Here is a 25,760-nt window from a genome sequence, read left to right on the forward strand (position 1 = left end):
CCTCCTCCCCAGCCCAATTCAGCTCTATTCCTTTTTTTAACTTCATTTATTTTTCTATAGTATCCCATTCCTTCTCTATTTATTTATTTATTTATTTATTTGCGGTACGCGGGCCTCTCACTGTTGTGGCCTCTCCCGTTGCGGAGCACAGGCTCCGGACGCGCAGGCTCAGCGGCCATGGCTCACGGGCCCAGCCGCTCCGCGGCATGTGGGATCTTCCCGGACCGGGGCACGAACCCGCGTCCCCTGCATCGGCAGGCGGACTCTCAACCACTGCGCCACCAGGGAAGCCCTCTATTTATTTATTTTAAAGGCTGTTATATGTAGCCAATTTTTGCATATGGTTTGGAGGATAATGACAGTACAGTTGTTCCTCGGTATCCGGAGGGAATTGGTTCCAGGACCCGCCCCTTGGATAACGCAATCGGGGAATGCTCAAGTCCCCTATATAAAATTGCAGGGTATTTTCACGTAACCTATGCTCATTCTCCTATACATTTTAAATCATCTCTAGATTACTTATAATATGTAATACAATGTAATTGCTATGTAAATAGTTATAAATATAATGTAAATGCTATGCAAATAGTTGCTGGGACACACAGCAAATTCAAGTTTCGGTCTTGGGAACTTTCTGGAGCTATTTTTTTACCCCAATTTTTTCGATCCGTGGTTGGTTGAAATCATGTATGTGGAAACTGTGGATACAGAAAGCCAATTGTACCTTAATCTAGTTAGAGTTTAGTCCATGTTCTCATTAAGTGTTGTTACAATAACTCTTCCTCTTGTCTACCACAAAAGGCTCTCCAATGTGTTCGTTTTTAACAAAAAGTGAGCTGCAACTATGTGCCAGACATGGGGTCTACAGGACTGACCCAACTGGACACAAATCCTAGTCTTTAAGGAATTGACAATTCAGCAGGGAGCCAAAAAGAAAAAAAGCATGCCCACAAATAGATATGTTAGGAGATAAGAGCTATGAAGAAAAATAACAGAGGGTAAGGGAGACCAGTGTGGAAAGGAGAGGTCTGTTGTATAGAGCAGACGGGTGAGGGCTCTACGCTAAGGTGACATCTGAGCAGAAACAGGACTGAAGAGAGGAAGAGAGTTATGGGGATTGATCGGGGGAAAGAGTTCCAGGCAGAGGAATCAGCAAATGCAAAGGTCCTGGGGTAGACATGTCCTTGGCAGCTTCCAGGAAGACCAGGGAGGCCAATGTGCTAGTGTAGCCCTGAGCAAGGGAGAGAGAGGAAGGAAATGAGGGGAGAAAGGGAACAGGGACCAGGTCACTCTGGGCCTTGTGGGCCACAGTGAGGACTTTGCATTCCTCTGAGGGGAGCAGGAATCAGTGAAGGAAATGTGTCACTTACGTGCAGAGTTTAGGTCTCTTACTTCAGACCACAGGCTTCACGGAGGAGTCTCCTCACTAGAAGGAAGAAAACAACCCCAATGACCCGGGGAACCAGCTAAACAAAGCGTGTTCTTGTCACACAAGGGAATTGCTGAAGGAATGAGGTCACTCTGTGTACTATGGGGAGAGACTACTTATGAGACTACTGGAGATAAAAAAAAAAAACAAGCATCTTTACCCATAACGTCTGTGTGTATATCATAAAGTAAAAAGTCCACACCAACTTGTTGACAATGGCGACTCTGGACAGTGGCTTTGAAGTAGAAAAGTTTCATTTAATATCTTTGAAAATAACTTTTACAATCATGTCAGTTGAAAGACACTCCTCAGATCTCCAGGCGAGTCCGGGCCTCCAATACCCTCCTCCCTCGACCCGGGAGTCGGGCCTTCCAGCCCCCGAGTCCAGCCTCTGGCCCCGCCTCTCACTGCGCAGGCTCGGCCTCTAACTCTGAGCCACGCAGACCCTTTCCCGGAACGCCCCCTTGTCAATCTCCTCACTGGCCCCGCCTCCCACCCTGCGCCTGGGACTGCTTCTGAGTCGGCCCCGCCCCTGCAGCCATGGCTCACGCCACTGCCGCGCTGGCAATTCCTTCTGGCCCCTCCCACACTTGGGGTCCTTCCCCTTCACCGCCCGCCTCTTGTGCTGTTCACAGAATTGCCTGACTCTCATGATAGGAAAAAGGGCCCCAATATTTCCTTGCTCTCTTTTCCTCCGCCTCCAGGGACAATGTATCATCGCCTGTTCGGAAGTATTCTGGAGGAAACAGGCAGTATTTCCTTCCCCAAGCACCAAAGTGGGGTTTCCGACACCGGTGAATATGCTGGATGCCTCGGGGCGGAGCCCGACCTGGGGCCGGGGGGCGGGCCGTGAGAGCGGCGCGCGCAATAAAGCGGAAGGTGCAGCAACTCGCACACGCGGTGGAGAAAGTGAGGGTTGGGTGAGACTTCTTTGCATTTTGGCTCCTTTTGTTTTTTTGCGGGAGGGCGTGCGTTGGGACCTGGGTCGCGCGTGTCGTGTGTGCCCGGGGCTGCTGCGGGGACGGCCACGCTGTGGCGTGGACGGGGTTAGGGCCTTTGTAAGGGCCTAGCACCCGCGCTCCGAGGCAGGCCTGAGTGCTCTCTGCGGGGCGGGCAGTGGCGACCGGAGAGGGTGGTGGCTCTTTGGGGGTTCTCGGGGGGTGGGAGAGGAGCACTCCCGCCGAAGCGAACTGGGGACACCAGAACTAGTCCTCCTTTGTCTGCACCTGCGCCATTTCTGTTGCCCACGTCGCAGGGCTCCGCCATTTTGTCCATTTCGGGGTGGGGGTGGCTTGTGACCTTGAGCTTTTCTTTCTGAGGTTTTCCACACCTGTGCTAGCTACACGTACTTTCCTTCGGAAATCGTTCTTGTGTATTCCCATTTCATGTGGCTGGCGTTTTTGTGCAACGTAGAACAGAGACTATGGGGCAGGTACAGACAATCTCAAGGGTTCCTGAGGAAGAAGTGCGAGTGGGGTCTCTAAGTGAATTACTGGGTTGTGTCTGAGAACCAGGTAGGAGTAGTTTTAGGAGAAAGAAAATGGGGCCTTTGTTCACTTTCAGGAATCATTCTGACACGGTCACTTAAATATCAGTTTCGTGATCACTCAGAACATCAGAGTTTTGTGTTAAACGTTAGTTCTGGGCTAACCGGACTTTTGTGGACATCGTTTCCCTGACTCCCGAGGAATACTACGCCCCTGCCAAGGAGATCCAGCCCAGGAGCAGCTAGCTGACTTTCTCTCCCCACCACAGCCCAGCAAGAATCCTCTAGCTGACTTTCTCCCTTCAGTCAACTATCTAGAAAACCGTTGACTTTATCCTAACTGTTGCCATGTCACAAGTGGAACGATATTCATCCATTCATCATTGGAGCGCGCCCCCTTTTTCCATTGTCCCATGTATTCCTTTTTCGCGCCTTTTTTTTTTTTTTTTTTTTTACTTTTAATTGTTAAAATCCTCAAACATGCAGGGAAATAGACATGTTTGACAGAACATTTCCCCATGTTTACTTTTGTGTCCTTCATCTTTTGAAAGTAAATTTCTTGGTTCATCCAAAAAAGTTAACACTGTGTCTGTAAAGTAACATTTTTCTACTTAATGACACTGCTCTTGTCGTCCTCAGTGAGATAATTCCTTAATGAGGCCATATCCTATCTGCTCTGTGTCCATAGTTCCCAAGTCATCTCCAAAATGTCTTCCACGGTTGATTTGTTCAAAAATGGTTGTGTTTAAGGGTCTCTGGTCATTGCTTACACTGCTTGTATTTTAGGTTTCTCTTTTTCTCTTCATTTACCCCAACAGTTTCTTTCAAGGGATTTGCATCTTAGCTTTAATTGTTTAGGGTCAGTAGCAGGTATAGCCAATGCTGGAAATCTGCAAAACTAGGCAAGGGGGTTAGCAGGTTCTCTCCATGTAATGGGTTTGAGGACAGTCCCTTGTGGGGACTGGGGAGTGACACTGGGGAGGTGAGGGCATTTTGGTGTCACCACAGGGAAGGCTGTGGGCATTTGTATGTCCGTTGGATTTTGTGTTTTCCAGTCTCTAAGCACTGTTGGCTTGCTTGGCCTCTGTCCGTGAAGGTGAGTGGCCTTGGGACCTGGTTGCAGAGGGACTGGAGCTCCCATGATGTCTAGCACTGGGCTCCGATCACCCCTGAGGACACAGTGCCCCCCAGGACCTTTGACACCTGGGGGTCTGAGGGGCCCTGGTTTTGATGTTCTTTGGACCCCCAGACTGTTTCTTCCCCTACCCTCACCAGATCCTTCCTGTGTTACAGGTGTGTCTTCAAGCTGAGGGCCCACCCACCTTGGTAAGAACCCTTGCTCCCAGTCCCTGACCCACCCAGGTCTAAAATATCTCACCCTCACTTGGGGTGACTTCACATCAGATATCTCTGGGACCTAATTTTATATGCCAGCAATCATGCAAATCCCAGCTCTGCTGTTCTTGGGCTTATGGATGTTAGTCAAGTGCTTGGTCTCCTGAGCCTCAGTTTCTGTGTCTGTAGAGTGGGCACAACACATCAAAGGTAGGGGTTGAATATGACAGGGAATATATGGGCTGTAGAAGAGGAAGATAGTCACTTTTTGGTGTCCGTGGGGGAGTGGTTCCAGGGCCCCGTGGATATGGAGGGCCCAATGTATGTTTTGGGGTTTCAGGGAAAAGGACTAATCAGAAATCTAATTTTCAAACTCAGCAGAAGAAAAGAAACAGAAGGGCTCGAAGCATTATCACTCACTGCAGGACAGTGGGGGTGGTTTGTAGACTAAATACAGTGTACCTTTCAGCAAAGATTAGGCGGCTTCCCATGCATCATGTATATGTAAACTGATAGAGTTGTTAAGGTTACTTTCAATTTATACAATAGTTGTCGGAGAACATGGTGTATCTGGAGAATGTTTCCTAAATGTTTCACATTGGAGAATGTTTCACAGATGTTTCAGAGAGCTAAGTAAATCATCCAATGGACATGGGTATGTGTGTTACCCAAAAAGAAACAAGTGTTCCCAGCTCTAGGAGGGTTTTTTTCTCTGTTCAGTGAGGTCTGGGCCTAAATCTATATTCCCATTAATAAGGATGACTTGATACTGATACAGGTATGTCTTCACCTGTATTTAGATTACTTTCTAAATACATAATGTGGAGAACTGGAAGTGTAGCCTGTGGGGTTCTTAGAGGTTTAGATTCTCGCCAAGAGGTACCTTAGGGGGCGTGGAGCTGCATCCTGTGAAGGGTTAGCTCAGAATGCAGACCATCTGAGCATCTTTCTGGGGGGCTGTTCTCTTCATCTGAGGCATCCTCTGCAGAGCTCTGAAGGTTTGCTGTGGGCTGAGGGAATTTCTGGGATAATGTGGAGTAGAGAGAGTGTCACTTGGGCAGCGATACATAAGGGGGGTGAGAAGAGGGAGGGCTGACAGCAGGACAGGGAAGCCCTAAGGGATGTGTAACATCTGTCGATGTCTGAGGCACTGCTGGCCAGCAGAACTGGCAAGGTGGAAATGTTCTATTCTGCATTGCCCAGTCCGGGGGCAGCGGAGTTGGGGTGTGGGGTTTGAGGACACTGGGACCCCCATGATGTCCAGCACTGGGCTCTGATCTCTGTTGAGGACACAGTGCCCCCCGGGACCTTTGACACCCGGGGGTCTGAGTGGGGGGGTCCCGTCTCTGGGGAGGGACGGATGGGGGCCATGGTTGCCCTGCACCCTATAACCTCTCCATCCCCCCATCCCTTCCTGTCTGCAGGTGGTTCCCCCAGGAGTTGAGCAGCCCTCGGTAAGAACAGAAGAGACTCCCCTTACTATTAATGCTGTAATAATCATATTAAACTTACTATATTATAAATTTATTGTTAATACAATTTATAGAGTATGGTGACATTAGCATAATAAGGACAGGTGCTGAGCACTCCGTCTGAGCCAGGCCGCATTCCTAAGCACTAGACTCAGTTAGTCGCCACAGTAACCCCATTTGAAACGGGTGCAGTTCTGTCCGTGCTTCACAGGTGAGATGGAGGCGCGTAGAGGTGGTGGTTTGCCCACACTCGTCTCCTTGTGGTGGGGAGGGGGCGTATTTCTGCAGCCTCCATCCATGTTCGGGTGCAACAGGGTGATGGGGGCTTTCTCTGTACCCCCCCCTTCTTCCCTGCAGTTGATACAGGACCAGCGAGGTTGGTTTGGTCCCCGGTTCTGCCACTTTTGACCTTAGGGCGTGATTTGTCTGCGCGGATCGGGCTGAGGGGTAGGCGCCCTGGTGTGTGTGCTGTGGGCCCCCCCACCCCAGCAAGGGCCCAGCCCCTCCTGGGCTTGTAGAGATGCCTCAGCTGGTACTGCTGGGGCTCACCGGGATCACCGAGCGCCAGCCTTGCGCCGCCCCCCGCCCCCGAGTGCTGCCCTGAGCTCTGTGGCGTCCGCTGCAGAGATGGGGGTGGGGCGTGTTAGAGGAGGTGGCTGCGGGAGGGGCGGGGATGAGAAACAGGCCAGCCCGCGGTGGGGGGGGCATGGTTTGCAGTGAGATGTGCTCAGTTGGTGCCTGAAGGGGCTGTGCTTGGTGACCCCTGTGATGTCCAGTGCAGGGCTCTGCTCTGTGACAACACGGTGCTACCCCGGGACCTTTGACCCCCGGGGGTGGGAAGGGTCCCTGGCTCTGGGGACAGATGGATGGCGATCATGGTTGCCCTGCACCCCACCAGCCTGCTCTTCCCCCCTCCCTGTCTGCAGGCAGTTCCTCCAGGAGGCCAGCAGTTCCACCAGGCCTCGGTGAGAACAAGTTCTTATTAATACCATAATTATATTAAATTTACAGTCACAAAGTGGAGAGATTATGGTAATGGTATATGTCCAGGCGAAGGCTGAACACTAAACTTTAAACCAGGCACAGTCCTAAGCACTAAATTCCTTTAATCTTCACAGTAACCCCGTGATGGGAGCGCAGTGGGTGGTGTAAGGGGAAGCTGGTACAGGAGCGGCTTGGGGTGGGGCTTGCGGGGAGACATCCAGTATGAGGGCTCCTGAAGGGGCCACGCTTGGGGCCCCCATGATGTGCAGCACTGGGCTCTGATCTCCCATGAGGACACAGTGCCCCCCCGGGACCTTTGACACCTGGGGGTCTGAGGGGCTCCCCACTGTGGGGAGAGGCTAGGGGCTTGTGACTGTTTCCCCGCCCAATGCCCCTCTGTGCCCTTCCCGCAGCTCCCGTGGCCATGGCGGGGCAGGGCGACCGCTACTACACGTACACCAGGCTCCTGGCCATCGCCCGGCGCTTCCGGCAGAACCCCAACGAGCTCATGATCACCTGGATCCTGCGGGTGTATGACCAGGGCGGCCTGGCCCTGGATTCCAGGGAGTTGGTGATGCTGGGCGACCTGACCGGCGATGCCCGTCTTCAACTACTGCTGCAAGGCCCTGCGGGGTGACGGCAAGACGCTGCTGGCCTGGCGCCAGCGCTGGCAGTCCTTCCTGCACTTGGAGGGCACCGAGCTGCCCTTCCGACCCTGGACCACCATGGAGGAGGGCATCCAGCTGGTGCGAGAGCTGGGCATGCTCGACTGGATCTACCGCGAGCCGCCGCCGCCGCTCCCCGAGCCCGAGCGGCTGGTGCCCAAGGATGTGCCCTTCATGCAGGGCCTGCAGCGGCGCCTGTGGGCGGCCGCGCCCTCCGAGCTGCGGCTCTCGGCTCTTGCTGGTCGGCCTGCTGGTCAAGGGCGTGACGGTGCTGGAGGCGGTGATGGTGATCCAGACCGTCGCCGACGTGGGCCTGCTCTGGCACCAGAGCCAGCCGGGCCGCGCCAGGCTCATGCTGGGGCCCAACCCGACGCGCAACGACCTCGTGGGCTGGCTGCTGAGCCGCGGCATGCCCAAGGAGCGGGTGGACAGGCAGCCCCCCAAGGCCCTGGAGCTGTACATCCAAGAGGCCAGGCGCAGCCACACCCGCGACGCGTTCGGGCCGGGAGAGGAGCAGCCCCCGTGCCCGCCGGACCGACCAAGCCTGTGGGCGGAGCCACCCGTGCGCCAAGACTAGGCCTCCCGGGGCAAGGAGGCAAGGAGCAGGACATCGTAGGGGAGACGCAAAGCCTTGGTCGGCTCCAGCCGGTGTTCAAGGAGCCCCAAAGGGGGGTGTCCTTGCCCCCAGCCCACCCCGTGGGCGTCACCAGCCAGAGCTGGTGGAGAACAGGCAGCTGGCTGATAGCTGTTGTTGCTGGATGCCAGGCAGTGTGTTACATTTCAGTCTGTTACACTTTGGCCTGATGGGCATGGTGGGTGGACCCCGCCGCTGTGTCACATGGGCTTCTGAAGCACTACAGGCCAAGCGGGAGACCCCGCAGCCCACGCCATGAAAGCACCTTGAAGCTTGTACCCTTTCTCTTAAGCCTTTTTTTAATGCAATATTTTTACCTGTTAACTTCATACAGCACTTGGGTTTTATGGTTGCTCGTTTCCTCTTTTGCCAAGGGTTTTCTATTAAGTTTGTTTTGCAATGCCTTTCTCTTTTAAACTTGAATTTTGCGCTTTGCTTGCCTGCGAAGGGGGTGGCCAGTCCCTTCCAGTTTCTGTAGCTGTGTGTGTGGCTGGTACCTTTGGGCGAGGGATGCTGGGGCCAAGAATCCCAGCTGTGAGGATGGACAGCCCTGGCAGGCGGTACCAGGCACCCATTAAGTAGCCTGCACGTCACTGCGTGTGAGCTGCGGCGTCTGACTGGGTCCAGGTGTGGAGCTGGAGCCAGAACCCTCCCCGGGTGAGGATGGAGGGAGTTGCATGGCAGCCCTAGCAAGGCCCCGCCACCTCCATGGCCCTCCCAGCAGTCTGCTGAGGAGGGGTCTAGGCTCACAGCTGCGGGGGCGGCTGGAGCTTCCTTTGGGTCTAACATGCATCTGGAAGCAAGAGGCCGCACCGCTGCGATTCCAGCCCCGCCCCCCAAGCAGGACCAAGAAGTGAAGTGCAGAGGGCATTCCTAGGCCTTCCCTGAGGCCCTGTGACAGTCCAGTACCAGCAGGAGCAGTGGTGGGCCGCGTGCTCATGACAAGAGGCTCCCTTGGGGCCCAGGGCAGGTGGCACAGGGAGGTGGGTGGAGCCGGGCTTGTCCACACATGTGAGGATGGGGCTGCTGACCCCTGCCCTATCCCTCCCATGCCCACGGTGTTCTGGCAGCTGGGGGTGGTTCTCGAGTCTGGCTGCCCAGCCCCACCTCTGATCCTCCAAGCCTCCCCCATCTGACAGGCACCCAGTGGCGGTTACAGAGCACCCACTGCACACCAGGCTGCCCACCGACAGCCTAGTGGGGTGTTGACACGTTTGCCTGATTATGCAGACAGGATCATTGGTGCCCCAGACTGCTGCCTGGTGTTTGGCGTGTGGAGAGGGCAGAGCCGCCTCCTGGGTTGCAGGGCTAAATGCAGCAGCGCAAGTACAGGCCTGGGACGGCCTGGTCTGTGACCAGCACCACGTGAACCTGCTGTGCGGTAGCGTTGCCTTTCCTCACGTTCAGGGCTGTCCTGTGGAAGCTCCCTGCCTGCGCCGCCCGCTAGGGCAGCCACCTGCCACGTGTGGCTAATGAGTGCTGGGACTGGCTAGTACGACTGGGACCTGAATTTCACATTTTATTTACTTACACAATGTGAATTCAAACAGCCACGTGGCAGCCAGTGGCAACCATACTGGACAGTACTTGGGTGGGATCCCGGGATCCCGCCCCCTCCAAATCGTAAGTATAGCAAATGCTATGCTAGGTAGCCCAGAGGGGATGCTCTCGCCCCCCTCCCGCCACTGGCTCGCCGGAGGCTAGTTAACCTGATGGAGGAGTTGTGTGTGCCAGAGGAGATGGCGGTGCAGAGATGAATGCTTAGCCCAGAGTCAGCCTCCAGGTTGGTCCCAGCAGGCTGGCTGTGCGGCCAGGCTCTGAACCCTGACCGTAGCTCTCCCACTACCAGGCGGGCACCAAAACCAGGCTGAGTGAGCTGGACCCTGACAGTGCATGACCCGTGGTGGGGAGGAGGTCACCCTGCAGGCTCGCACACATCATGTGTGCTGCACCTACAAATAGAGGTTCCCGCACGTACACCACGCGTTCCTAGGCGTGTATAGAAACCTGCACATAAACACTGGCGCACGTATCACCCACACGTGCAAAGGAGCACGTAAGCATGTGCGTGTACGTCGAATACGTGTATACGCAGATCCGTGCAGGAGCGTACGCGTGAACAGACATCCACACGTGTGTGCGCACACGCATGCGCGCTTGAGCCCACACACACACAGGACAGCTTGTGACTTGGCCTGGGAGCCCTCCCTGTGTCCCCCGGCGCGCACAGTAAGTCACAGAAGCCAGAGCAGCGGGTGAGCAGCTGTGTTGGGATCCAGTGTCAGCTGCGGGGGAAACGGTGCCGGTTCCGTGGCTCACACGGGGCGCCCCCAGGCCCGCAGGCAGCCGGCTCTGCAGGCCAGCAGGCCCAGCCCCGTGCTGAGGGCTGCCAGCACAGCCACGGCACCAGCGAGCAGAGGCACCGCGGTGGCTGCGGGGAGAACGGGGGCGGGGGTAAGTCTCCAGACTGAGCCGCCCCCTCCCACCCCAGCACCGGGGGCGGTCACCTGCGGGGGCGGCGGGCTCGTAGAAGCCATGGCAGGGGACCCCGTGAGCCGGAGGCCGGGCGGGGGCCGTCAGCTGGCGGAAGCGGCCTAAGGGGCAGGCCGCCGGGCACCCGGGGAGGCTGAGGGTCAAGGGTAAGCCAGCAGAGTCGTTGCGGTAGAAGAGGGAGATGGTGACATTCCTGGAGGGAGAGAGGAGGTGGTGGTACCCAGGCCCCTCCCTGCCTTCCCTACTGCTGACCTGATATCTGGAGGAGAGCAGCTGGGTGGAGAACTGGGCTCCTGACTCCTTCCCGATTCCGTCCCCAGTAAATTCCCCTCGGAGCCTGTGCCTGGGCCATGCCCTCTACCTGGCACCGCATCGCTCCTCCTGAGAGTTCTGGCCTGCCCATTCCCGGGTACCACCCCCTCCTCACCCTGCGTCGTCATCCGGGTCCCCAAGGCGCCTCCGGAACTCAAAGCCGAGGCAGGCGGCGTAAGGCGGTGTGTGCCCATTATAGAGGCCCAGGGCCGCCTGGAGAGCCAGGAGAGTGCTGTCGTGCTGCAGGCGGATCCAGGGCTGACTCGGGGCTCCTCCAGATGTCTCCTCTCTCCTGAGCTTGTGCATCCCTCTGCCTCCCAGATGTCCCTCAGACCCCTTAGAACCAGTCCCCCCAAACCTGCTCACCCTGGAGGCAGCCCCACCAGTTACAGGTGGTCACGTAATAAAGATTGGTTAACTAGACACGAAGTATGATGACAGCTCAGTTAAAAAGCCAGTCCTTGAAGAAAAACTGAATTCTTTCCCATAACACCATCACCTCCCTCCTTCCAGATTCCATGCCTCTAGTGATATGGTCCAAGAATATGGTTTGGAGATAAGAGTTACTCAAGGCATCAGACTGAGGTTCCATCCCTGTGCCCCTCCCATCCCTGTGCCCCTCCCATCCCTGTGCCCCTCCCATCCCTGTGCCCACGTGGCACTGCCTCCCTTCCCAAAGACTCACAGCCGAATACATGACCATCTTGAGGGGCAGCCCTAAGTGCTGCACCCGAGAGAAATTGGCAAGGATGGCATCCAGCAGGATTCCTGACAGGGCGAGACAGAGTGCTAAGAACTTCCCAGAGGAAGGCGCCTCAGCCTCCCAGCCTCCCAGCCTCCCAGCTCCACACCTCACCCCCAGACAGCTGGGCCTTCTCTGCTGCCCCGGGTGGGCCCACGTGTGCCCCAATATCCAAAGCCGAGATCTGAGCTAGTGTCTGCAGGACATCCGGGGAGGCCCAGGATGGGAGGGGGAGACCGTGGGCTTGCTGGGGAGAGAGAGGGAGGGGACAAAGTGACCGCAACGTCCTTAGCTCTTCGTGCCCCCCTTAGGCCCTCCTGTGTTGCCCCCATCAGCTGCAATCCTCTCTCCCGACCCTCATGGGCTAGGTCTGGTGGGGTGGGCGATAGCGATTATTAATTAAGCATAGGAATGACCATCATTCCAGAAGGCCTTCTCCAAAATCCTTGGGTCCAGAGCTGTTCTAGAATCAGACGTTTGGAATTTTAGAAAGGTACAGTGGTGAGGATACCTTATACCTCATAACACATCCAGTGGGGTCTGGGGCAGCCCCCTTAGACATACATTCCCGTAAAGTGGGGTAAGAAAAGACTACCAGCGTCATGCAGCTTCAGGTCAGCTCCTGCCGCCGAAGCCGTAGTTACCGGCGCTTTTCCGCTTATGGAACTGGGGGATTGGAGTTGCAAGCATACAGATTGAAAGGCCTCGCTGTGTGCCAGGCGCTGTTCTAAGGCATCACGTGAATTAACCCGTTTTGATCTAAACAGCAACCCAGGGGGTGTTGATACGTGTGTCGCCATCCCCACTGTGTAGATGGGGAAACTGAGGCACTTAAGTGACTTGCCTGCGGGAACACAGGTAGTGAGCGGCAAAGCTGGGATTTGAACCCAGGTGCCATAAACGACTTGGCTGGGTGGGTGAGGCAGGGACCCACCTGGCAAATAAGAGTGTCCAGAACTTTCCACGCCCTGCGGAGCGGCTCCCCGACCAGCGACAGCCCCGTGAAGTTCTCCAGGTGAGTCAAGAAGTCCTGGATGCACCGGACTGGGCTGGGTGAGCCTGACAGACCTCCGAGCCCGGCGGGTCCCACGAGGTCCTGCCGGCCCCGCCCCGCTCCACTGGCCCCGCCCTGCATCGCAGGTCCCGCCCTATCCCGCCAGCCCCGCCCCGCCCCGCCGGCCCCGCCCCATCCTGCCCCACCACACAGGCCCTGCTCACCGTCCAACCCTCTAGGGCCGTCTGGTACTCGGCGGCCTCCGTGGCCTCCCTCAGCAGCTCCTGGTATCGGGGACAGCTTCGTGTAGGGAACCTCAGCAGCTGGAGAAAACGGAGGCTCAGCGGGGACAGCAGCGTGACCGGGGCCCGACTGCAGGCGGGGGGAGTCGGGCTGTGGGGCCCTGTCTCCGGTCCAGCGTCTCTCCCAGATCCGGCTGCACAGTGTCGGGTAGGCGGCTCACCCCATCAGGACAGCTCAGCCCCAGGGAAGGTCTGGGTGTTCTGGCTCCCGGGAACCACCCATCCAGGCCCCGAGCCTCCTCTCTCAGCCGCTGGCCCTCTCCGTCTCTGGGGTCCCTGTCTCCCTCCATCCCTCCCACCTCCAGGCCCTGTCCAGCCCCCTGACCTTGTCCTCAGTGACGGGCACCGTGTGCACAGGGATCGGCCTCCAGGTGGCCTCGGAGCGCCCTGGGGCGGCCTCAGGGAAAAGCCCCGCTAGGTTGGCCTGAGCGCTCTCCAGGGTCCGGTCAAAGTCTGTGCTGCGAATGTACACCTGGGTGCGGTGGGGAGAGGCCAGGCCAGGGTACCACGGTCAGGGTCAGAGGTCAGCTATAGCAGCAAACCAAAAGCTTCAGATTAAGTTCAGAGTCGAAGTTCAGGTGTTGGGGGTCAAAACTCAGGGCGGGTTCAGGGGCTGGCCTTCAATTTTGGAAGCTGGGATCAAGGGCCAGAGGTCAATGTCAGGAGCAGTTGGGTTGGGGGTCAGAAGTTGGGTGGACATTGAGGATTAACGGGTCATTTGAGTCAATGAAAGTCAGAAAGGAATATCAGGGGCTTCCCTGGTGGCGCAGTGGTTAAGAATCCGCCTGCCAAAGCAGGGGACATGGGTTCAAGCCCTGGTCCGGGAAGATCCCACATGCCGCGGAGCAACTAGCCCCGTGCGCCACAACTACTGAGCCTAGAAGCCACAACTACTGAGCCTGCGAGGCACAACTACTGAAGTCCGCGCCTAGAGCCCGTGCTCCACAACAAGAGAAGCCACCGCAGTGAGAAGCCCGTGCTCACCGCAACTAGAGAAAGCCCGCGTGCAGCAACAAAGACCCAACATAGCCAAAAGTAAATAAATTAAATAAATAAATTTTTAAAAAGTAAAGGAATATAAGAATCGCTGGAGGCTGGAAGTTAGAAGTCAAGATGAGGAGGGCAGATTGGAGGTCATGGGGTCAGAGTTCAGTACATGTGTATCAGGGATCAGAGGTCAGGGGTCAGGAGGAATGATCCTAACTGGGGATCTGTCAGGAGACAGAGGAAGGTATAGGAAAGTCAGATTTGAGGAAGGGTAGAAGTCAAAGTTTGGAGTCAGAAGGGCAAGTAGAATCAATGAGGGTCAAAGACAGAATCAATCAAGTTTTGGAGTCAGAGGTCAGAGGGTCTGGTTGGAGTCAGGGGGAGTCAGAACACAGAGGTGGAGGACAGAAAATAAAGTCAGAGATGATGGAGGTCAGAGGTCAAGATGTGACTCAGGTTGAGATAGAGTCAGAGGTCAACGTGGTTTAGTCGATGGTTCAGGGGTCAGAGATCAGACATAAGGTGCAGGTCAGGTTGATGGGGGTCAAAGGCCAGAGGTGGAGGCCAAGGGAAACACTAGAGTCAGTGGAAGTCAGAGGTGGAAGGTCAGGAGGTAAGATGGAGGTCAGTAAGGCAGTACCTCCTCCCGCCGGTACTCGGGGCTCAGAAAATCCTCGTAGCGACTCCTCAGGAAGCGGCCCAGCTCCAGCTGCTGGCGGACCCCTTCCTGGGGACAGAGCAGGCTCAGCGGACCCCTCTCCACACTGCCCCACCCCTTGCTCCCATCCCCAGCTTCTCACCCCAGTCAGCTGGCCCAGGCCACGTGGCCACAGGGTAGATACAGCCTCCTTGTGCGGGTCAGTGGGATAGGAGGCCAGCGGGGCCCGGTCGCCATGACGGAACACCTGGGGAGGGGACCAGGTCAGGGCTGGCCTGGGGGACATGAGGGGCCGGGCAGCGGGGGTGGGGCACCTCACCACAGCCACAAAGACCAGGGGTCCCTCTGTCAGGGCCTGGGGTAGCAGCAGCAGCAGCAGGAGAAGTCCAGCAGGGTGGCCCCGAAACCCTGGCCCGGCCATTTCCACACAGCCAGACGCTGAGCTCAGCCCACTGTCTGTGCCGCAGCCCCACCTGCTCATTACCCCCGCCTCAGCAACGCCCCCCCGAAGAGCAGGTCCCAGCACGCCTCCCCGCAGAGCCCGATCCCCCAGGGCCTTTGTCAGCCTTGGATTCACCGTGGACTGACCCATTTAATCTTCACCACAACCCCAGGAAGTGTTGATCTGATTATCACCATCTCCATGGTGCAGACGGGGAAACCAAGGCACAGCAAGGGTAAGTAATCTGCCTGAGGGAACACAGCTAGTAAGTGGCAAAGTTGGGATTTGAACCTAGGAGCCCTTAAAGTGGGCACAGATGGAGGGAGAACCCCGCCCCGCCCCACATTCTAGACTCTGCCCTCCCCTCCTTCCCCACTCCACCAGGCACGTCTGTTCTTTTTCTCACCCCTTAAATGTTGGGGCTCTTTGAGGCTCTCTTGGACTTCTTGGTGACTTCTTCCAGTGCCACCCACAGCTGGCCAAAGCCAGCATGGCCCAGAGGTTGAACATGTACACCCTGGAGTTTGGACAGGCTGGGTTCAAACCCCAGCTTTGCCATGTATAAGCTGTGTGACTTTGGGCAAGTTACTGCATCTCTCTGTTTCCTCATTCATACAACGGGGACAAGCATAGTCTGTTCCTTGGAGAGTTGCTTTCAGGATTAATGAGTTCAAATATATTCAGCGCTTAGAACAGCATTTCTCAGGGTAAGTACTAAATAGTGTTGGTTATGTACTGCTGCGTAACAAATCACTCTAAAACTTAATGGGGGCTTCCCTGGTGGCGCAGTGGTTGAGAGTCCGCCTGCCGATGCAGGGGACATGGGGTCGTGTCCCGGTCTGGGAAGATCCCACATGCCGCGGAGCAGCTGGGCCTGTGGGCCATGGCCGCTGAGCCTGCGCGTTCGGAGCCTGTGCTCCGCAACGGGAGAGGCCACAACAGTGAGAGGCCCGCGTACCGCAAAAAAAAACCCAAAAAACTTAATGGGTTAGGACAGTAGCCATTTATTATCTCTCACAGCTTTTGTGGGCCAGGAATTTGGGGGTGGCTTAGCTGGGTGATTCTGGCTCAGGGTCTCTCATGAGATTGTAGTCAAATATCCACCAGGGCTGCAGTCACGTGAAAACTCGACTGGCACTGGAAGAGCCACTTCCAAGCTTACTGATGTGGCTGTTGGCAGGAGGCCTCAGCCCCCTCACCACACGGGCCTCCCATAGGGCTGCTTGAGCATCTTCACAGCATGGCCACCAGCTTCCCCCAGAGTGACTAACCCAAGGCATAGCAGTGTCTTTTATAGCCCAGCCTCAGAAGTCACCCTCTGCCATTTCCACCATATTCCACTATTTACACAGGTTGACCCTATTCCATGAGGGAGGAGACTACATGGGATATGAACTCCAGGAGGTGAGACTCACTGGGGGCTATGCTGGAGGCTGGCTCCATGGCAGTGTTCTTTATTTTATTTTATTTTTGGCTGCATGGCACATGGGATCTTAGTTCCCTGACCAGGGATCAAACCCACACCCCCTGCATTAGAAGCATAGAGTCTTAACCACTGGACCACCAAGGAAGTCCCCATGGTAATGTACTTTAAATAAAGATGTCTTGTCAGCCCACTTCCTGAGTCCCCCACCCCGAAATTCATATGTTTTAACCCGAACCTCCAAGGTGATGGTATGAGGAGGTGGGGCCTTTGGGGTGATTAGGTCATGAGGGTGGAGCCCTCATGAATGGGATTAGTGCCCTTTTAAAAGAGACCCCAGAGAGCTCCCTGGTCTCTTCCACCACATGAGGACACATCGAGTAATTGGCCATCTATGAACAAGAAAGCAGGCTCTTACCAGACACCAAATCTGCCAGCACCTTGATCTTGGACTTCCAGCCTCCAGAGCTGTGAGAAATATAGTTGTGTTATTTGTTAGCCACCCCGTCTATGGTGTTCTATTATAGTAGCTCAAACAGACCAAGACAAGTCCCGTCTCAAGATCCTTAATGTAATCACCTCTGCAAAGTCCCTTAAGCCAGGTGAGGGAAATACTCACAGGTTTTGGGGGTTGGGGTGTGGCCAGTTTGGGTCTATTACTCAGCCCGCCACACACGTAAATACAGGGGTGGCCCACCCCACTCCTCTGATCCACTTTCCACCATTCTCTGTCCAGCTCTGTGCCCTTGAGGAAGCCTCTGTCTTCATCTCCATCCTGGCCCCCGTGCCCTCTGGATCCCCCTTGGGGCCAGCCAGGGAGGGGAGCAGGAACTCCTAGGATGAGAGGTACTGGCGCAGTATAGCTTCCTTCGGGGAACCCCCTGTCCCTTGAGGTTCTGATGACATGGGTCTCACCCCTTGATGCCTAGAGGTGTGTATTGGTTTGCTAGAGCTGCTGTAACAAACTGGCTGGTTTAGACGTCAGAAGTGTATCGTCTCCCAGTTCTGGAGGCCAGAAGTCCGAAATCAAGGTTCCAGCAGGGTCGGTCCCTTCTGAGAGCTGTGAAGAAGGATCTGCTCCCTGCTTCTCCCCAGTTTCCGGTGTCGTTGACAATCCCTGGCTTATAGAAGCGTCACTCCAGACTCTCCTCATGTGGCCTGTGTGTGTGTCTGTCTCTGGGTCTCTCCTCTTCTTATAAGGACACCAGTTATGACCTGATCTTAACTTGATTCACATCTGCAAAAACCCTATTTCCAAATGAAGTCACATTCACAGGTACCGGGGGTGAGGACTTGATCTTTGGTGGGACTCAATCCAGACCCAACTGGGTGGCAGCAGCTCCCCAAGTTTCCTAAGCCCAGTGGTGCGCTGTCTTGCCAACTCTGAACGTGGACCCTGTATTAAACTCCTTCCAGTTAAACCTTTTTGAGCTGCGCCTGCCGCTTTCTGCTGCAACACTGAGACAGCGCATCCTTCCAGATTTTTCGACACACACGTTCTTTTTTTTTTTTCCTGCCGCACCACGTGGCACCTGGGATCTTAGTTCCTCAACGAGGGATCGAACCCGTGCACCCTGCAGTGGAAGCGCAGAGTCTTAACCACTGGACCGCCAGGGAAATCCCCACGTTTAAAAAATATACGTACTTTTTACCAAAATGAGATCATATCGCACATGCAATTTTGGAACAATCTCCTCCTTTCCATGTCAATAACACTTTCATCTCATCTAATACCCACTCTCCTTTCAGAGGTCCCCAATATCTCCCCCAATATCCTTTACAGCTGAGTTATCTAGACCAGAATCCAGTTCAGGATCACCCATCGAATCTGGTCTTATGTCTCTTATGGATTTGTTTAAATAGAGCAAGTCCATTTGCCTTGGTTTTTTGGGGACACGGACTTGGAGAGACCATGCCAGTTGCCCTGCTCAGTGTCTTGCCTTCTGGAGTTTTCTGGCTGGTGCGCTCAGGTATCATTTCACAGCTGATTCATGTCATTTCCAGCATTTATGTTGCATAAAGTCACCGGGAACACGGGATTAGCAAATACTGAATCATTGCTTCTAGGGAAAATGTGTGTGTGTGTCACGTAGATTATAATCTTAAATCCAAAACACTACTCATCCTGGTAGATCCTTTTTTTTTTTTCTTTTTGTTTTTTACAAACTAGAAAATTTGCCCCAGGCCACCCCACTCACAGGTGCCAGAGCTGGGATCCAAACCCATCCGTCTGGCCCCAGAGCAGGAGCTCCTCCCCAGCACTGCCCCCTCCTGTCTCTGGCCTCTGGGCAGCTCTCTGTTTGAGCTGAAACAAGAGAGCAGAGGATTGTCCCCTTGATCAACAAAGGAACGTGCGTGTCCTCAGACTCAAACCTGTAGCCACTCGGGGCAGAGGTGGAATCGCGGATAATGAGGGCTGACTGCACTGGTGTCCTCTGTGTTTCTGGTGACCCCAAAGTTAGTTCTAAAGGTGTGGTGGACCCAAAGAGATTTAGGTCTACAGACTCTCGGGAGGGCTGGCAGAGTAAAAGCCAAGGACCGCCAGAGGGCCACGGGAGTCCCGGGCACATCACTGTCCCCGTGGCCCAGAGATGGGAAGGCTGCTGCCTCTGCCACGAGTCCTACCATTATAACTGCTGCTTCCGCCCCCAAACTGGTGACCAGGCTCTGGGAGGCTCGGTCCTCCCCCTGCTGTGTCTCTAAATCTTGCAACTGACAGATACCATTGGAGGAAACTTTGCCTGGGCCGCCTCATCTGCTCTCTGGCTTCCAGTCTCTTCCTGTTCCAAGATACTTCTTTTTTTTTTCTTCTTTTTTCATTTTGTTTTTTTTTTCTCCAAGATATTTCTGGCGCCCAGGGTTGCAGGTCTGGACTCTCCCATCTCAGATGTCCCCCTTCCAAGTTCACATACTCCATGTGACATTCTGTACCCAAATGCCCCTCTCCCCCAAGCCTCTGCCACAAGGTCCCCTTACCCAGAATGCCCTTCTCTTGTCACCGTGGCCACCATTCTGGTCTCCCAGATGACCCTCTGTCAGGCTCTGCTGGCCCACCTCCCTCTCTGGCTTACAGGCCCGGGAAAGGGAGAGAGAGGCCAAGCAACCCTGCGGCTGAGACCTCTGGCCATGAATTTTCAGGAAGTGAGGAGGGGTCCGGCAGGGGGAGGGAGGCCCGGGGTAGTGGTGGGGAGAGGGAAGGGAAGGGATGGGTCCTGACCTCTGACCCCTCCACCCAGAATGCGACCCTGGCCATAGCCGTATTCACCATCCTCACCTCCATCTACTTCTTCAACAAGGTGAGCGGGAAGAGGGCGGGGGTAGCAGGCTAGATCTCGGGCCTCTCTTCCTGTCCCACGTTTCCGTGTATCTCTCTGTCTCTTTTCCTCTCTTAGGCTCAGCAATGAGAAGACACAGGACCCCTAATCCAAGAGCCCTGCCTCTGCCCTGACCGTGACTGTGGCCTCTGAGACCAAATAAATGTGACTGAATCAGTACACCCTGCTCTATCCCACCACCCCGGCAGGCACACAGCCTCGGGCCACCTCTGTCTGAGGGCCAGGCTTCTGGGTCAGAGACAGGAGGCCCGCACTCCTGGGTCTGGGGAAGGTGAAGACTAGGGGGATAGACTATCAGGTTTGAGGCTAGGTGCCCAGAGACTGAGCTGTGTTTTGAGGGGGGAGTAGTCTGTCAGGAGCGTTTAGAGAGGGGGAAGGACATTCCAACTTTGAGTGCAAAAACACAGATAGGAGAAGAAGCAGGGATGACTCACCACCTGGTACCAACACAAACTGCTGTGTACTTCAGATTTATTCCTTCTCTCTGAGTCTTGGTTTTCTTCTCAGTCAGACAAAGGTGAAAATCTTGGACCAGTGGGCCCCAGAAGGCCGTGGCAAGGACAGCCTGAGATCAAAGATGCGAATGGAATTTGCAAGTTGCAAAGGTCTGTAGTGATGTCTTCATTGCTATATTGTATCAACACATCTTTCTCTTTTCTTAGCAAACTCCTATTCAGCCTTCAATACCTACTGTAAATGCCCCTTACTTATAAAAGTGTCCAGACCTCCAGATATACAGTCAGTTACCAGCTCCCTCACTAGCCGCCTCCTTCCCACTCCCTGTCTCCATCCCCAGTAGGTGGAATGCCATGGGTGACACCCCAGCCTTTGGTCAAGTTTCATCCATTTTTCTCATCAGACAAACAATTTCATTTCACCTCAAGATCTGAAAAGGCAGCTTCTGAGTAGGGTGACTGAACATCCTGGGTTTCCTGGGAAAGGCCTAGAAAATTCCAATTAGAAACGAATTTATAGTTTCACTGTAATTTTAATTTGTAATAGTGTCCTCTTTAACTCTTCTAAGCGTCCTGATTTAGAAGACAGTCTTACTTATAGGAGACCTTGGTTACAATGCTAAGAATAACCACACAGGGGCGGTGTTGTACTATGTTCCCAGCCAGAAGTTGGTCAGCCCCGCTCTAGCAGGGAAGTCGATTTCCGCAAAACAAGAATTCCGAGACCTGAGCCGCGCCCCCTATCTCTCTCCTTCAGTCTTCACAGGGGTCATTCTACAAGCAGAGGTGACCTATCCTTCCCTTGGCTCCCCGGCACCCCTGGGACAAGAGTCCCAGCCCCTCAGCCTGGCATAGGAAGCTGTGTTTTGGGGTTTGTTTGTTTGTTTTTGGCTGCGATGTGTCTTCTTTGCTGCACGTGGGCTGTGGGCTTTCTCTAGTTGCTGGAAGCGGGGGGTTCCTCTTCATTGTGGTGCACGGGCTTCTTACTGCGGTGGCTTCTCTTGTTGCAGAGCACGGGCTCCAGGCGCGCGGGCTTCAGTAGTTGTGGCACGTGGGCTCAGTAGCTGTGGCTCCCGGGCTCTAGAGCGCAGGCTCAGTAATTGTGGCACACAGGCTTAGTTGCTCCGCAGCATGTGGGATCTTCCCGGACCGGGGCTCGAACCCATGTCCCCTGCACTGGCAGGCGGATTCTTAACAACTGTGCCACCAGAGAAGTCCTGGAAGCTGTGTTTGACCTGACGCCCTCCCGTCTTTTTCTTTTTTTAATCGCACCCACCTCTTACGCCCCCTCTGTAGTATATCTTAACGTATGTAGCTCACAGATGGTTTAAAGAAAAAAAAGCCGCACCCCGGGGTCTTTGCACATGCTGTACTCCCTGCCCGGAGTGCCCTTTCCCTCCTCTATTGTGTGTCAGCTCCACCTGGAAGGCTTCCTAAAAACCTCTCCCAATCAGAGTCAGCCTCCCTCTCTTCGCCTCCCCGCCACTTCCTCCCCACCCTTCTTGGCTGTGACTGGGAGCCTAAGGCAGGGGGTGCACAGAATAAATCTGACTTCTGCTGGACCCCCAGCTTGGGTCTTGGCTATCAACGTTTGGAAAACAAACAAATATTGACAAAGAAATCGATCTTTGCGTCCCTCCTCCCCACTCCCACCTCCAGGGTTTTCAGCCCTTGAGTGCTGGGTTTCTCAACCCCCTGGGAGCTACCAAGGTTGCATTTGCACAGCCACAGGCACTTGGAGATGGGTGGGGCTCAGCCCGCTGCCCGTGGGACTTCCTGGCAAGCTTTGGAAACTCCCAGAGCCCAGCTCTACCCTAGGCCACTTAAACCACAACACCTGGGGATGGGCCCTGGGCACTGATTTGGAGTTTAAAAGCTCCTCCGGAGATCCTGATGTGCAGACAGGGTCAAGAGGCATCTGCTATAATGCATTTTCCAAAGACCGAAGAGATAGATTTTCCCCCTTGGAGCTTAGTGCATGTCTGAGGTAGCGCCACGGATACATCAAACGACTCAGAACGAGGAGCAAAAATTAACCTTTAGTTGGGAAACATTTGGGAGTTTGAAAACCAAAGATGACCAACAACATCCTTTTCCAGGGGCGGGGGCATGGTTAGGAGGCACGTGCGTATTTCAAAAGGCAGCAAGACAAGACGAATGATAGCCAGTGTCCTGGAGACCCAGAACATCCGGTGGCCAAGTACTGTCCTGTGTTACTCGGTTCCACCTGCAGGGACCACGGCATCCCAGCGTGCATGAGACTTTCCTGGTTTTAGCTCCGAAAGCCCCATAGCCCAGATATTGTATTGCTAAGTCCTGGCATAACCAGGACGGTTGGCTGCAGGTTCCTAGCCCATGTCTATAATCGTGTCTTTAGATCCAGGCCCATGTCTGTCTGTATGTCTGTCTGTCTCTCCCTGTCCATCTGTCTCTCTCCCCACTCATTCTCCTCTCCTTCAGTCAGTCTAGTTCCTTTCCACCTCCTCCTGGGTCTTTGTCTCTGTATCTTTTCCTGTCTTGTCTCCCACTTGGTCCCTCCCGGCAGCCTGACCTGTCTCTCGCGTCCCTTCCCTGCCTTGGCCTCCGTCTGCCACCGCGTCTGTGTGATGCTGTCACGTCTGCGTCGGTGCCCGTTTCTCCCTCTCTGCATCTCTTCCTTCACTTGGCCTGCTTTCTCTTTGCATCCTTTTTCCCCATTCTCTGGGCCCCTGCGCCCCACCCCGGGTCCCTGTCCCCGTCTCTAAATTTCAGTCTCTCTCAGCATCTCACATTCTCTGGAGTTTGATAAGGTGGGAGACCCCCCCCCTACACTCTCCCTAAATGTCCCCAACCCCGCCCCCCAGGAATTTCCCTCCCGGTCCCCGCAGGACACCTGGGCCTCCCTCCCCAGTGCCAGACCCCACCCGTCCCCCCTCAGACTACCCCACTTGGCGGCACCAGAGGACCCGCCCAGCACAGGAGCTGCCTGAACGCCTGGTCCTCTCACATCCCCACCAGCATCAACAGAAGCAGCAGGGGGAAGGGAAACCAGCAGAGAAACAGCACGGCCCCCGTGGCTGTGGCACCCCCAGCAGCCGGGGCCGCCCTGTGAGCCTCGCCAGCTGCAGCCTGGCCTTCAGGAGGCTGTGGAAGGCACTCAGCACCGCCAGTGCACCCCAAAGCTGAACGCCCGCTGACTCAGTGCAGGGCTGGAGGATGAAGATGGCTGGGCAGGCTCCCCAGCAGGCGTCTTGTTAAAAGCGTCGGCCCGGTTCACCTGGCCCCTCAGGGTTCACAGGGCTGATGTGCCCAGGACCAGAAGAAGGAGCCCAAAACCCCCGGCCCAGAAAACTGCCCTCCAGGCTGTGCGATGGTTCTGTGCCCAGGTGGGCTGGAGCGCAGAGGTGCAGCGGTCGGCGGCCGCACGGGTCAGCGGGCCGCCACTGGCGTAGAATGTCAGGAAGACGAGGCCGGGGTCCAGGTGGTAGAAGATGCCACCCAGGGGCCAGCCGGGGAGCGTCCAGGTGAGGGGCAGGGGCAGGAGAACAGTGAAGGCGGCATCGGCCATGGCCTGGTGGCCAAACCAGTCTGCGGACAAAGGGGGAGGCAGGGGGGCCCTGCCCCTTGGATCACCAGGAGGTAGGAGATGAGGGCGGCCAGGGAGTAGAGGAGGAAGAGGGTCGTCCCCGGTGGGCACAGGGCTCCAGCGGGTGGCGGCTGCCAAGTCTCCAGAGGGTCCTCCAAGGGCTTGATGATGCTCTTGGGACCCACAGGCCTCCACGTTAGCAAGTCCCACACCCCGCCCCCCACCAACTTCCCCGTGTCCTCCATCTCAGGGACGGCCCCCCCGTCCACCCAGACCCGGGGCGCTGTCCTCTCTCCCTTGCTTCCCCTCACCTCTCACAGTCTCGCTCTGATCCTCTCTGCCCCGTCCCCGTCGCCCTGGCCCCGTGCAGGCCTTCACCTCACCTGGCTGGACCCTCAGCCCAGCCTCCTCCCAGCCCTCCCTGCCTCCAGTTATCCCATCCAGTGCAGAGCAGACCTACCCCTCCCCTGCTCACAGGCCTCCCATGGCTCCCCAGTACCCCTGGCCAAAGTCCCGGCCCCTCAGCCTAGAGTGGAGACCCTGGGAGGTCTGAGCCCCCCTCCTCTGCACCCCTTTTCCTGTCCTTAATGCATCATCGCATCAAACCACTCCCAGAACTAGAGGCTTGCTCCAGCCTTGTGCACTTCACCCCTGGTATTCTCCAACCTCTCAGGAAGCCCGTATCTTTCAAGGACTGCAGGATCCTGGCTGTGCCAAGCCCCACGAAGTGACTACTCTTATTTTTTTTAATTATTATTATTATTTATTATTATTATTTTTTGGCCGTGCTTTGCGGCATGCAGGATCTTAGTTCCCCGACCGGGGATCGAACCCATGCCCCCTGCATCGGGAGCGTGGAGTCTTAACCACTGGACCGCCAGGGAAGTCCCGAGGTGGCTACTCTCACAGCTCCACTTTTCAGATGGGGAAACTGAGGCTCAGAGGAGGAGATTCACTTGCTCAAAATCAAAGCAGACAAAAGAGAGACCAAGCCTGGATTTGCACCTGTATCTGTGACCTCAGAGGCCGGGATGTTAACTCGGGGGTCCTGATCTGTTTGTGGGCCTCAGTTTCCCCACTCTGTTTCCTCGTTATCCTGAGCCCACCAGCAGGTGGGAGGCAGGCGTCTTCCAGGGTGTCTGAGCAGGAGCTGGAGGACCCAGGATGGGGAGGCTCACAAGTGGCTAGAAATCAGAGAGCTGGAAATCAGAGGGGCCACCACACAGGGTCTGAGCATGGGCCTCAGTTTCCCCATCTGTGAACCGAAGGATCAGCTTGTTTGCTTGGGCGCTGTCTTCCCATCGCCCCCAGGATGAGGTCTGAGCTCCTCAGCCTGGCATTTGCAGTCCTAGCTTTTGGGGCTCCACCCACATCACCAGTTGCCTAGCTCACCACTTCCCTTCCTTCTGCTCTGGAGTTCCTAGAACAAGCCACATGGTTTCATGCACACATGCACACACCCAGCCTTTGTCCTTGCCATTTCCTCATTCTGGACTTGACCCTATTGTTCCAGCCAACAAACTCCTACTCAAGCTTCAGAACCCGACTGAGTGCCACCCTCCCCAGAAACCCTTCTCTGACTATGACACACCCCACCAGACTAAGTCAGGTATCACCTTCATTGCATGTAGGGTCTCTGAGAGGTTCATGCTAAGCTAAGGGCAGGAATGAAATGTCAACTACGTATGGGGCAACGTGCTATGACCTTCACATGCATCATTTTAATTTATTCTTCCAAGAACAAATCATGTTTGTTCAAAGATGTTCCAAGAACATCTTCCTCACATTGTCCTGTGAGGACAATACTATTGCTGCCCTCATTTTATCAAGGGGGAAAGCTGAGGCAAACTTAAATAAATGAGCCATTCAGTAAATGAAACAACTCAGAAAAGAATCCAGGTTGACCGACTCCAGAATCTGAAGTCTTAACCATTGTATTATTTTGCCTAAACAAAAATTTTTTTTTTGATGTGGACCATTTTTATTGAATTTGTTACAATATTGCTTCTGCTTTATGTTTTGGTTTTTTGGCCCTGAGGCATGTGGG

The 25,760-nt window shown here is 55.2% G+C and overlaps 1 protein-coding gene, 1 long non-coding RNA gene, 4 other non-coding genes and 1 pseudogene across 6 annotated transcripts; 6 read left to right on the top strand and 1 right to left on the bottom strand.

The window, feature by feature from the left end:
* The first annotated feature begins 2,287 nt into the window (after nt 1-2,287).
* On the top strand, nt 2,288-8,681 carry LOC132416419 (Friend virus susceptibility protein 1-like; annotated as a pseudogene).
* On the top strand, nt 4,047-4,137 carry LOC132417356 (small nucleolar RNA SNORD88). Its single transcript, XR_009517798.1, has one exon. It is a non-coding gene; the product is annotated as a small nucleolar RNA SNORD88 (small nucleolar RNA).
* LOC132417358 (small nucleolar RNA SNORD88) lies at nt 5,496-5,591 on the top strand. Its single transcript, XR_009517800.1, has one exon. It is a non-coding gene; the product is annotated as a small nucleolar RNA SNORD88 (small nucleolar RNA).
* LOC132417359 (small nucleolar RNA SNORD88) lies at nt 6,480-6,568 on the top strand. The gene has a single exon (XR_009517801.1). It is a non-coding gene; the product is annotated as a small nucleolar RNA SNORD88 (small nucleolar RNA).
* On the top strand, nt 6,957-7,048 carry LOC132417357 (small nucleolar RNA SNORD88). Its single transcript, XR_009517799.1, has one exon. It is a non-coding gene; the product is annotated as a small nucleolar RNA SNORD88 (small nucleolar RNA).
* A 1,554-nt stretch (nt 8,682-10,235) lies between the features above and the next one.
* On the bottom strand, nt 10,236-14,914 carry ACP4 (acid phosphatase 4). Its single transcript, XM_059999770.1, has 11 exons — nt 14,813-14,914; nt 14,636-14,740; nt 14,476-14,562; nt 13,174-13,320; nt 12,771-12,869; nt 12,487-12,582; nt 11,667-11,799; nt 11,496-11,578; nt 10,926-11,050; nt 10,513-10,691; nt 10,236-10,436 (listed from the first exon to the last, which is right to left on the bottom strand). Exons 1-11 carry the CDS (start codon nt 14,912-14,914, stop codon nt 10,321-10,323), a joined length of 1,272 nt encoding a protein of 423 aa, XP_059855753.1. The 3' UTR covers nt 10,236-10,320.
* Nucleotides 12,758-21,909, top strand: LOC132416459 (uncharacterized). Its single transcript, XR_009517597.1, has 4 exons — nt 12,758-12,996; nt 15,108-15,170; nt 20,201-20,298; nt 20,906-21,909. It is a non-coding gene; the product is annotated as an uncharacterized lncRNA (long non-coding RNA).
* Nucleotides 21,910-25,760: the final 3,851 nt, after the last annotated feature.

The sequence above is a fragment of the Delphinus delphis genome, chromosome 20, assembly GCF_949987515.2.
Source record: "Delphinus delphis chromosome 20, mDelDel1.2, whole genome shotgun sequence".
NCBI classification, from domain to species: Eukaryota; Metazoa; Chordata; class Mammalia; order Artiodactyla; family Delphinidae; genus Delphinus; species Delphinus delphis.

Excerpts from the sequence above, each read along its gene's own strand:
- ACP4 (XM_059999770.1), bottom strand. The coding sequence starts at position 14,914 with ATGGCCGGGCCAGGGTTTCGGGGCCACCCTGCTGGACTTCTCCTGCTG. Across the intron at positions 12,583-12,770 it reads CGGCCCTAGAGGGTTGGACG|GACTTCTTGACTCACCTGGA; the intron begins GTGAGCAGGGCC and ends CGGTGCATCCAG. Across the intron at positions 10,692-10,925 it reads GACCCGGATGACGACGCAGG|GAATGTCACCATCTCCCTCT; the intron begins GTGAGGAGGGGG and ends CTCTCCCTCCAG.